General features: G+C 41.3%; 1 protein-coding gene across 2 annotated transcripts in view; it reads left to right on the forward strand.

Moving 5' to 3' along the window:
- The window catches only part of Astn1 (astrotactin 1), a 327,875-nt gene that overhangs the window by 114,851 nt on the left and 200,470 nt on the right, over positions 1–12,554 (forward strand). For both annotated transcript variants that reach the window (XM_052737326.1, XM_052737327.1), the window contains exon 2: positions 6,069–6,256. In XM_052737326.1, the coding sequence (XP_052593286.1) occupies positions 6,069–6,256 (188 nt within the window). The remainder of the gene's footprint in view (positions 1–6,068; positions 6,257–12,554) is intronic.

Here is a 12,554-nt window from a genome sequence, read left to right on the forward strand (position 1 = left end):
GTGTGTGTGTGTGTGTGTGTGTGTGTGTGTATACATATGTGGAGGTGAGACATTGGATTTTTTTTTTCCTATCAAACTCTGCCTATTCCCCGGAGACAGTCTTACTGACCTGAAGCAGAGTGGATTTTTTGTTGTTGTTTTGATGTTTGTTGTTGTTTGTTAGTTTTTTTGTTTGGCTGGGTTTTTTTTGTTTCTTTTGGGGGATGTTTTTGTTTGGTTGGTTTGTTTTGTTTTTTTGGTAGGTTGGTGGTGATTAAGCCTTTGTGATCCTACAGTTTCTATACTCCCCTAGTGCCAGGGTTACAGGCCTGTGCCCACGCTAACTTTTTATAGTGGTGCTGGGGATTTGAACTCAGCACCACTGTTGATGCTTACGCAGCAAGTGCTGGGACCTACTGCATCATCTTCCCCCCAAATCAATCTTTAATACACAAGGAAACTCACAATGGCCACTGGGATAGTGTATAGTGGAGGTGGAGTTCAGTTTTATTTTCAGAGATGTTCTCTTTTACATGAAATTATTCCACAAATAATATAAAGCTATTTATAATATCACACTTATAATTAAATAATATAAAGCTATTTATAATATCACACTTATAACCAATAAATCACAATAACTCAGAGATCCCCTTATTCTCTACCAGCAAGGACCCTGCTTAGTAGTGCATTTTACTGTTCCTTCAGTGGAGCTAACTCTTTTCTAACTCTGTTCTTGAGGGAGTCCCTCAGAAAGCATTTTAGATTTGGTTTGGAGAAAAGATTGTGTTCAGATGAAAATAAGTTTGAAAATCTAAGCAAGGCCTTTCAACGGGAAGAATGGCCACCAGAGGGTGTCAACATCAACCTTGGAAGATCACAGGATCAGTTCTGCAGGTACCCTCAGCATGAGGCCAAGCATGGACAAGTAAATGCTACCTCCTGCCTTGACCTGGGAAGCACAGTACCTCATTACTACTCAGCTGAACTCAGCTTGAAACTCGGGTTTGCTAGCAGTGAAAAGGGGTCCCAAGATGCCCAGACTCCTCTAACATACTCTAAGCAATTCACTGAATTAAATGATCCTTGAGAAGTTTCCCAATTAAATCCATACTCCAATTGGAATTGTCTAGTTCATTGAAGGAGGGCATGGCAGATCTGGTGCTTGGAAGGAAATTCTGATATTGACTTGATGTTTCTTAACAACTCAGATCAGATTCTCTCAGCATGAAGATATGCACAAATAAGGGAAAAGGCATGTGGATAGTAAGGGCATGTTGTAATTCAGGTAGAACAATTTTTGCAGCAAAGTTTTGAGTGTCCTGAAGTAACCCCACAAAGAGACTACAAACTCCCAGCCCACAAACTATCATTAGAACAATGACTAAGACTAATTAAAAGTGATATCATCTCACTCTATCTTTTCCAACCCAAGCTTTTCTCTTCTAGGATGTTCCCTGCCCAACGTCCCACCAGTGCGGCTCTCTGGGGCGTGAAACTCCAATGTTCTCTCTTAGAAACCAGATATATGCAACAGCATGATGAGGATCTTCCTCAATAGACTGGGGTAGAGCGTGAAGTTGGGTCTATATCTTGGAGTCTATGCCCATATCTTCTCAACCCAGGGTGGAACGTAGGTCAGACCCAAGAAGAGGTCTGACATTATCTGTGATGTCAAACTTATGCTTTCTGGAGACAGACCATATGATTATCAAAGTTACAAAGGAGTCTTGAAGTTCATCTGCATGATTGCGTCTTCCCAGAGATGAGGAAGGGAGATTATTCAAAGTTCCTCAGATCATGCCTAGGCCTCCTGAGTTCCACTTCTCTATTTAGTCACTGAAGAATGCAGAATCAGAGCTGCAGTGACACATAGATCTGGTATATCAGCCATTCTCATTCTGAGTCTTACTGATCATTAGCTTGGCTCATGCTTCTGCCTAATAGAATTGTGAATGACTTTCCCCTAGATGTGAACTCCTTAAGATAGCATTCAAGACTCTTACAAGTGCCATTTATCTGGATTCTGAGAGTAGGTCCTCTGTGGTTCTTCTACATATCCCACACCCCTGCAGCTTAACCAGACCTCCTGTGATTCTGACAATGTGCATCATCCTTCTGTTCCTTTGCACATACTATGGTCTTCAGCTGGGATTGTGTCTCCAGCATTTTCCACCATTTTACTACTTCCCATCAGTGTTTGCACAGCCAAGTTTCACCTGACACTCAGCATGGCTGTCACTTAGCCCTGGCCACATCTGAAGTTTCTTGCTCCATGAGAGTAGACGTGCATAGTTAATTTCCAACTGTGACAAACCTAGTGTGATCCTGGAATATTTGTTGTATATAAAAAGGAGCAGCACTCTGCTTTCTTTGTATTGCAGGGTTTGGGGAGGTACTAAAGATGTGAGGTTTGTAGAAGCAAGGCTAGACATGGGAAGAGCTGGGACAGCCCTCCCTTTCTGGAGACCTCAGCCCTACTGTGTGCTGAAAGGATCAGTGCTTGTGACAACTGTGGCACCCATAACATCTGGAAATAACCACAGAGGCCCTATTGGAATTTCTTTTTTTTTTCAGTAAATTGCTGTAAAGGTCCTGAGTGAGCCTCAGTGCCAATCCTCTGTGGCTTGGTTTGGAGTATCATTGTTATCACCTCCCCAATTTGATCCTTGGAGTCTCAGGACTGGCTTGAATTACAGTTCTTCTTATTGAGATAGTGGCATTCACACCAACATGTTTACATTAACATTCCAAGCTCAGGTCTCAGTCTTGTTGGTGAAGAAGTTGGCAGGGCATTTACTATGTCCTGTGTCGTCTTTCATCCGTTAATCAGGCCAGATATAGCATAAGTATAAATATGTTGTTAGTTTAGCATTTGAGCTCTTTTGTGTCAGATCCTATGAGGAGAGGGAAAAAAGCCAAGGAAGAAGCTATCATTGTGTAATTATCTTGAAACTAAGAATTGATGAATGCCCATGGCAGACATGATGCCCTCTTTCCTTCACCTCTTGCCCTCTACAGTTAGCCAAGTCTGTGCAGAATTACGATATCACCAATCACAGGGATGGCAATGAATAATCCACAGAAGGATTGAGAGAGTTAGCCTGGAAGCCACTGCCAGACTCTGTGTGCTAATCCCATTGCCCTGTAGAGCACTTTTTCAGGGTCCTCACGGCACCTCCTCTTTCCTTGGTACCTCCATGCCTAGTGCCGTGGAAAGCAACACCTGCCTCCTCATTGAAACATAGTAGTTGCTCATAGATAAAGTGAGCTGATGAAGATGTTCTAGAATTAGACAGTGGGTGATGGTTATACAACATGATGAATGCACAAAATCACACCAAATTAAAAGGTGACTTTATGGCATTTAGATTGCATTTCAATTTAAAAAATATGTCATGTGATACTAAGATCTGGAACAAAAGACTAGCTCATAAAAGCTAGCTCTAAGCTCATAAAAGACCACATGACCTTCTTACTTTAGCTCTCTCTCTCTCTCTCTCTCTCTCTCTCTCTCTCTCTCTCTCTCTCTCTCTTCTCTCCATATTCTGAGGTCATGCTGTCGGCTTTTGTGAAAAGAGTAGAGGGCATCTAATGGTTCATCTGCCCCTGTCCCTGTTCTGTGTCAGGTTCATTGACTTTGGTCCAGGCATTTCCCTGTCTTTGCTTGCATGGTTAAAGCAGAGGTAATGAGTCTGACCTGCTTGATGAAGATCTGCTGGGAAACAAAATCTAGTTTGTGAAGTAATTTAAAGGGACAGGTGCTATGTCCTTCTGAATAGTTACAGAAGGGGCTGAGTGGTACCCAGACATGTATGGAATAAATCTTAGACTGGGTGGAGATGGTTCTGAAAAGAAGCTGGGCTTGATTATGCCATCAAATCACTACTAGGAACTGGAATGCTGATGATTTTTATCTCTGCTGAGATGGATACAGAGTTTGGTTCCTAGTGCTGTGGTGGAACAAGGGCTTAGGAGGATGCATTTCCAGGGGAGGGTGCATTTTTAGGAGTCTTCTAGTATGTTGATGGATGAGAAGGTATGATGGGTGCCTGTAGGATATACAGCCATGTGCCCAGAAGATCCAGTAATTATTGGGCCTGCACTCAATTTGTTTGACTCCTGCTGCTTTAAATGCTTACCTTCAGACAGGTATCTAAGGATGTTTCCTCACTTCAGAATGTGGAAGACTCTTTAGAGGAATGGTGGATGTGGGAAGCCAGGGTCACCATTACATGAAGCAAATACAGAGGTGCCTTCTGAAAACCAGGTCTGAAATGCAAATCTTCCCTTCTCAGTCTCTTTACTTTCTGAAGCTCTCTGGATTCTAGGCCAATCACATGCAAGATCACAGATGATACACCAACCTAACAGATGACAGTACCTTGTAGGCAATAGAAAAGAAGGGCTAAGCATAAAAGGGGATACTTTGTTGGTGGCTCTGCCTCATAATCTCATGTTTACTCTTCTCCCTGGTGAATGTGATGTTCAATGAGTGAGGCCATCATACCAGTGTCTTTCAGGGTTAGGCCAATGACTTGTGTTCCATATAGAAGAACCTCAGTGACCTACAGAGAAGACCAATGGATATGTATGTCTGTTCCTCCATCTTATCCTCATTCGTTAGTTGCCTAATCATCCCTTTCCCTTCCCCACTTACCATGAAGCAACTATTTCCTCAGTGAAGACCACTTTCTTATGATCCTGTATGCTTTACTGAGGTCAGTTTCTCCTGTCACGGTCCTACAGGATTCATTATGCATATTCGGTCATGGTGGGCTGCTTTAAAACACTGTGAATGTCCCTGAGTGTCTAGCAGAGGGCCTGGTGCCCAGTGCATGCCCAGTGTGTGTCTATTAAATGAGTGGCTAAATCAATAAATAATATCAGCTCTTCCATAAATAGTGAAGGATAATTATAAATTCCATAAATATTGAAAATTGCTTTCCTCCTTGTGGTTGTGATGCTTGATGAGAATATATTCTAAATGTGTCTATTAAATCTTTTTTATATCTATGGAATTTTTTTTGGCTAAAGGTAATAAATTTTGAGAGAAAAAGCATGCCTTTTAAAAATGAAATTTTATAAAGTAATGATTTGTTAAAGTATGTATTGCAGAACACTGGTCCCCCTTTGAGGTTGTAATAGTTGTTAAAGGAAACATGGTATGAAGGCTAAACAAAGTCCTAGAAAAGATGGATTAATCAGTTTTCTCTGCTATGGAATGCCCCAGGACTCTGATGTGATATTGCTTAGGAATAAGGGAAAAGAGGGTATATCCCCAGGGTGTTTCTGCAGCAGCACCATAGCCTGTACTATAGTGCAAAAGGCAAAATTGTTTTTTGGGTATTTTTCTATTGATAATAGTCTAGCTCTTATCTAAATCCCTGAAAAACAAGTGAATCTTTATACCTGTGACCAGGGTCCAATTCACACCAATTTCTTCACACAACACATCTGCTTTGCAAAACTAAAAGAGGAAAGCAAAAAAGAATTAAAACATTTCTTTTCCTGTTATGACAAGTTATCAGACATCTCCAGTGGACTACGCAGTCCATGAGTATGGCTTCACAAACAGGCTGACAGCCCCCAATGGCTCTTCAGTAACCTCCCAGGACTGCTCCATAAATGCTGGTTCTCTGTACGGTAATTACCAACTCTCTCCTTGGTAGATTCACTGGCACCTAGGAGTAATTGCTGAGGAACTCATACGTTCAGATTTACAAGGTGCAAACAACCTTATATTTACCCCGGGGGGTTATCAGGTATTCAAACTGTACGATGTAAAGGGTGCTATGGATCACAGAACAAGAGGAGGAACTTGAATTTTCACCTCAGTATTTTTCTTACTAGGTGAGAGCCTGGCTCACTAGATTTATCATAGAAAGACCTGTGAGGGATAATTCTCCTCTTCTCTAGATCTGTTGTCTTTCTTGAGTTTTATAAGCAGCAATATGTCTGACCTAACTGTAGTCAGAATCCTTTGTTGTCTGCAGAAAGAATTGGCTTGTTGGTACTAGAAAACCAGAAATATGGAATCTTGGTCCAGTCCGAAATCTCACCCTGTGACTTCGGTGGTTTTCCTCTAGAGATCTCAGGGAACACGGAAGACATCCCTCTGGTGCGCTGGAGGCAGCAATGGCTGGAGAACGGTACTTTGCTTTTTCACATCCATCACCAAGATGGCGCTCCAAGTCTCCCTGGGCAAGACCCAACTGAAGAACCCCAACATGAGTCAGCAGAAGAGGAACTGAGGATCCTCCACATCTCAGTCATGGTAAGAGCAGGCTAGCCACAGCCTTCCAGCCTCACATAGCTCGTGTTTACCTTGATATTAAGAGCCTTGATGCCAGCACTATATTCGCCAGTTTTTTGCTGTGATAACAAAATATCTTAGGTGACTCCTTATGAAGAAGCCCACAGTTCTGGAGGTCAGGGGCAGGATATCTGTATCAGTTCCACTCTGGTGAGGACCCTCTCAGGTATATCACATCATGACAGATGGCTATGGCAGAGCCAGGTGTGGAAGAGGTCACATCCTAAACAGAAAGCCAGAGAGGTACTACAGTTCCCTCCCAGGGTATTCTGCTGATCAATCTAAGGACTTTCCAGAGGCTCCACCCCTTATAGGTTCTACACCACCTTCCAGTAGTGCCATTCTAGAGACCATGCTGACAACCTAAGAGCCTTTCAGGGAGAGGGGACATTTAATCCATTGCAATAGGCATAATAACTGTATAAAATCCAAATCCATGAAGATCACTGAACATGGTGATATGTAAACTTCTCATTTGTGGAGAATGCATCCACATGTGCTGTGAAAGTTGCAGCTATTTCTACAGCATCATTTCCCAACTATTCCTCCTAAGAACATACCCGGATGTAGAGTAGCTTTTTCAAATCTGAGGTAGTAACAGAATGTCTTAGAAAGGAATTATTCAGTTAATATATTGGAATATTTTAGAGTACTTACTCCATGAAGGTTTGTTGAATGACTGAATCTCCCATCTGCTTGCTACTACCAAATCTTGTGTCCTTTTCTCCCAACCAGGAAAAATCAGCACCCTGGTTTTCTCTTATCCCACAGCAAAGCCAATAGACGCTCTACAGCCCAGTTTTAAAACTTCACCATCATCATCCTATCTATATGGAAATCTGAAGCCTCAAGAACATGATAAATTTCTTCTTAAAGTTCTAGGAACCTATATTTAAGAATATCACTGAAAAATGAATGCTATAATGACATCTGTGAGGGGTGAGGGGTTTGGGGTAGTATTTTGTTTCCTGGTAAATACTTAGCGATAGAACAATGTATTCACATGGCTGATGCATTGCATATATTTGTGGAACAAATGTGTATATTTTCAGTGGAGACAGAAAATTCCTATTTCATTTGAAATTAATGTATTGGTGAGTCCATGAATTATCTATTTATAAGAACTCCTGAGAAGAGGTTGACACTTTACTGATTGCCCATGGGCTGAGTATATGGCCACCTCACTGTTAATATGTTCACACTGGCCCAGCCTAGGTCTTGGTCTAACTTTAATTCATTTCTTACTCTGGTATCATTACACATTATTTAGTTCTACCCAGCACCGTGTTAGCCTGACACAGTGCAGAGAGCAGGGTTATTTCTGCATATTTTGTTATTGATGTCACTCAGGAAGAAAACAGTGCATTTTATATAGCATGAAAATCTTCATTATCCAAAATTTAGGATGAAAACTTTCCCCATAAAACACCTGGCACATCTATATTAACTTAGTCATTAAAACAGGCACTTGCCTAGACCCAGTGCCTATACATCTGAATGAACCTTTGTACAAAAGTTAAAGTAGCCACGAAGCTTCACTTTGGAGTTTATACTTTCATCATCAATTATGTTTTTATGCACATATCCACCAGAAAACAAAGAAGAAATCCATGATAGAGTTAAAACTAGAAAAGCAAATAGCTTCATATCCTGTTTTTATAACTCATCAACCTGCGTTCTGTCCATCATAAGTTCTTTTCAATAAAGTGATTTTGATTTTTTGAAATATTGGTTTAAATTCACTCAAAATATAAACCTTTTGTTTCTTCTTCAGTCAGTGTCTTCATAGATAACTGGCATGATAGGTTACCTTCATGGACATAGGCACTTTGTTTAAACTACAGGATAGAGAAAGAGTTCTTGGACAGGAAATGAGAAGCTCCCATATCCAAGTAAGGCCATAAATGAAGTGGGGAAAGAAAACTGATCTGCTCACAATTAAAATTAATCAGTCCACCCACAGGGGACAGTACTTGTGGACCCTTAGTCAAGCTCTGTTCTGTCCCAGGGATGGTTACCTTCTTCAGTGTGGGTTATGACTTCCAGAGAGTGGTGAGATCAAGCAGGCAAATCCAGTTACCTGGGGCTAGCTCACCTTCACATTGATAATACTATTTTCTTCCAACAACCCATCTACCCCGACTTGTGTTCATAAGTGATTTTAGTTCTGTTTGCTGTTTGATTCAAAATCATCACAAAGGACTTGTCTTTGTTATACCAAAATCTGAAAAAATGCCAAGTAAAGAGAACCATATAAAACTCCAAGGATGAACATTGGGTGTGATTATGGCAGAACAACAGTCCCTGACTACCAGAGATTAAGGCAGAAGCTCTGTGAGAAGGGATATTTGGCAGGGGGAAAGGATATAGGGTAAAGAACTGGCCCTAGAAGCTGCGTCACATTAGTCAGTGCAGCAAGGACCTACCATCCATCTTTAGAATGAAGTGTTCTAGCAAGTTCTCCAGAATGCACACACATGTGTGTGCATGCATGTTCGTCAGTGGCTTTAAAGATAGAAAAATACTGATCAAGAATGCCACAGGGGGTTAGGTAATGCATTGTGCTAGGGCAAAACCTATGAGACACACTACACAGTTAATGTCTCTGCTGAGAGCCCCGAGTTGGGATTCTAGCTGACAGTGGAATGAAGAGGCAACAGCATCAGCCTCAGAGCTAGCTTTAGAATCTTTTTAATGGTAAGTTTCTAATTACCCAGCAATTTTCCAAATAAAATGGGTATTTCTTTTCAGCTTTCTTTTAGTTTACGATATTTCATTTTTAGCCAGGCTGCAGGAGGTAGAGGTTGAAAAGGTATATGCGAAGGATGAGGATGGCAAGTGATGTGTTGCCTCTATCTTGGCCTTCTGGATGTGGTCAGACCTCATCTCCATGAATACTTAGAAAGTCATTAACCTCAGCCAGCGAGTGGGATTTCAGAGTGAGCAGACCATAGCTGCCTTCCGGTCCATCCTTGTTGAAAATGGCTCATCAGTGGAGCCTGCAGCACACCTGTCCTGCTCACTCTTCTCCCATTCCCACTCCACACACCACACACCCACACATGCTACCTTGCCATCCTCAGGCTGCTTCTCCAGAAGCAGTTTCAAAGCCTGAACTTGAGGATCTGCCCTCAGCTCAGAAATCAAGCCTGAGGGTATCCTGTTTGAAGATGTCATTCTGAGAGTCTCTCATGGCCTCTTCTGAAGAGACTCGGGGATTGGTAGACTGTATTTGATTCACTTTTTACCATATCCTTTAGAGGTAATGTAGGCAGCTTATTTGAGGCATCTGGAGCAGCAGTCTGAAAAATGTCAGAAGATAGTAAAACCCTTTGACTAGTAGTAGTCTTGGGCAGTGATGTGCACATGCATGCTATCACCCCAGCTCTTATAAAATAACAATAGCAGGGCTATTTTTCTATGAACTCTAATGATCAATAATGATGCACTTGTCAGATAGGTTCAAAATAAAATCGTTTGAAAAAAAAACTTAAGATTATTATCAAAACATGAACATGACCCACTTTTTCTCTCCCACCAAGAAGTATATTCAAAAGCTTGAAAAGTAATCCTAAATATTTCCAGTGTGAGCAGAGAGAATGAACGGTATTGTGAAAACCTGGTTTACATTTCACCAATTTATTCACACTTTTCCTCAGGTGTGCTCCCTTCACACAGGGACTAGTGTTTATTTCATATTTTTCTTTCACTACATTTCTTTTTAAACACACCATGTGAGGAATGATAGAATGACTAATAAAGGCACCTTTTTGTATCCTTCTGAGGTGACAGGAAGAGAATGTGAAAGCTCTCTCTCCCACTGTGCCCTGTCCAAATCTGTCATCAGCAAAATCAGGGCCTTGTGCAAAACCAATACTCCAGCTGGGTGCTTGGCAATTTCAAACTTGGAAAAAGCTTTCTTTTTTTTTTTCAATCACATCCCAAAATTTTTGAATTAGTTTTTCAAAAGAGCCACCATTTCTTCCTTGCGTAAAATAATTGGATTTTCCTCCTGAAATCTTACGTTATTGCTTTGAGGGTCAAAGGATATATTTTAACCTCCTGCATGATTCAAACTGGCTGAAGAGATTTATTCCAAAATTTACAGCATAATTGACACTTAGAACCCTGACAGTACAGAAGCATATTCTTTTGCAAACTCCTGAACAAGTGATAGCAGAATTGATGAATCGAAACTGACTGTGAATCTTAAACCAAGAGTAAAAAACCTCTCAGCAACAAGGCAAATTGTTTATTCCACAGAAGACTAAATTTTGACACGATTTATATCAGATAGTCAGAAACTGTGCAAATTTAAATTTCTACATGGTACTTTTGCTAATTTACCATAGGATGCCCATTTTTCTCCTTCGAGTATGTAGGAAGAATCTAACAGTGCATAATAGAATGTAAATGTATTACCTCTGTAGTTCATGGTTGTAATTAAAGACAGCAATGTTAATAAGTTTCCTAAATGGACAGCAGCTAGCCTTCAGTTTTGTCTGTCTGTCTGTCTCGTTTTTATTGTAATAACTCCTACTGCTAGAGAATATCTTTTGCACATTAGCCTTCTTGGACACAATTTATAATTTTGTGGAGGGGATGTCTTTGAGTTTCTGTGTCCTTCTGAGTATTCTGTGGACAAGCCCATAAGTCAGGGCTAAGCGCTGTCCAGGACCACTGGCCCCAGGTGTGTAAAGCCAGCATCTTTAGGCACCTGCAGCCTCTGCCTGTCATAATTCCCATCCTTAAGCTCTCTGCTCCCGGGAGCTTCTTTTAACTTGAGGTGAAAAATTCTCTTTTGAGAAAAATGTAAATATCGAAACTTGAGGACAACAGAGACTACTGGTGCTGCTAGAAATTTCTAGAGTTTATTAAGAGGAGAAGGAAATTTAAGGAAGGTCCATTCCAGTTAGTCCAAGCCTTCCCGACGCCATCCGTGGGTGGATCCAGTTTACAGGGCTGCACAACAGCATTGTCCTGAAAGTCCTCATCCTCGCTCTTACTGTTCTTCTCAAGGTCAGTCCAGTTACTCAACCATCATGTATCACTTTGCTTGGAGCTGGATTTCATTCATTCCTAGAGCACAGGCACTTAGGACATAGGAGGGTGGTCTCAAACGTGGAAGTCATTGCTATCAGGACCCTCAGGTACTAAATAAGTGGGCATGAGAGACAGGACTGGGTGCTTTTTTTCAGAACCTTTTGCCTTCAGCAAATTTACTATAAAAATTCATTAGCAAATTCATGAATCAAGGTCATTTCTGCAGGTTTATGGTCAGCCAATATTATTTGTGTCACTCAAATCAGGAGGCCCTAATTTAGCAAGGCCGATCCTTTGATCTTCCAGAAGGAAATGGAAAAGCTTAGGTATGTGCTATACCGTCAGGAAGAAAAGGACTGGAATAATAAGTCAAAATCACAACGGTCAGATCCTGATTCATTTGATTGCCATTCAAGGCTTTTGTCATGTGACTGGGCTGACTGACTGGCCATATCTGCATCTGTCAATGGCATCACTAGTTGTTTTCCCTTCCGTTAACAAAATGGCAGGCAGTTTCTAAAGTAATCAACAAGCTCTCTAAAACAAATGTCTTTGCTCTGTTTGTTTGGAAGACGGTTATGCAAAAATCTAGTGGCACCAGGGTTCACAGAGAACGATGGATGCCCAGGCTTTAGTAGGGTTTGTCTTACAGACCTCCCTCACCTGTCACTGTGGAATGGCTTGTCGGCCTAGAAGCACTGGGCTCAAGTATGTGGAGTTCTTTTGCAGATTCAGTGGCTCATTCTGCCTGTCCCTACACAGGACCTTTCTGTGTCCCTGTACTGTCAGAGCTGGGCTACAGTATAAACCTGTTCTTGATTTAGAGCTGGAGACACAGGCTTCTAATGCTGATTTTACCACTTCAGGTAAAATTTACTGACCTTTCTGGAAGCTTCATTGTTTCATCTGTAAGATGAATGCGTTGGTGAGGCTTTCTAACGTTAGAGAATGGAGCTTCACTTAGGCTCTATCTGTGACAGAGTTTCGCTGCAGGACTTCATATGGAGATGTGAGAGACAACACTCTCCTGATTTTTTTTTAAAAAACTAGATTTTCAAAAGACAAATTTCCATGGAGGGAGGCTGGAAGGTTGCTTTCAGCTTCTGGGGTCACAGCCCGGCTCCTTCACACCCCTTTCTACTCTTTTGTTCTATGAGTTACTGTCTTTGTCAGGTCCACTCTCTGTTTCATTTTTCTACATTCTGATGATTTTATA

The sequence above is a fragment of the Peromyscus californicus genome, unplaced genomic scaffold (assembly GCF_007827085.1).
Source record: "Peromyscus californicus insignis strain IS unplaced genomic scaffold, ASM782708v3 Scaffold_14__1_contigs__length_90479793_seg_2, whole genome shotgun sequence".
Lineage (NCBI taxonomy): Eukaryota > Metazoa > Chordata > Mammalia > Rodentia > Cricetidae > Peromyscus > Peromyscus californicus.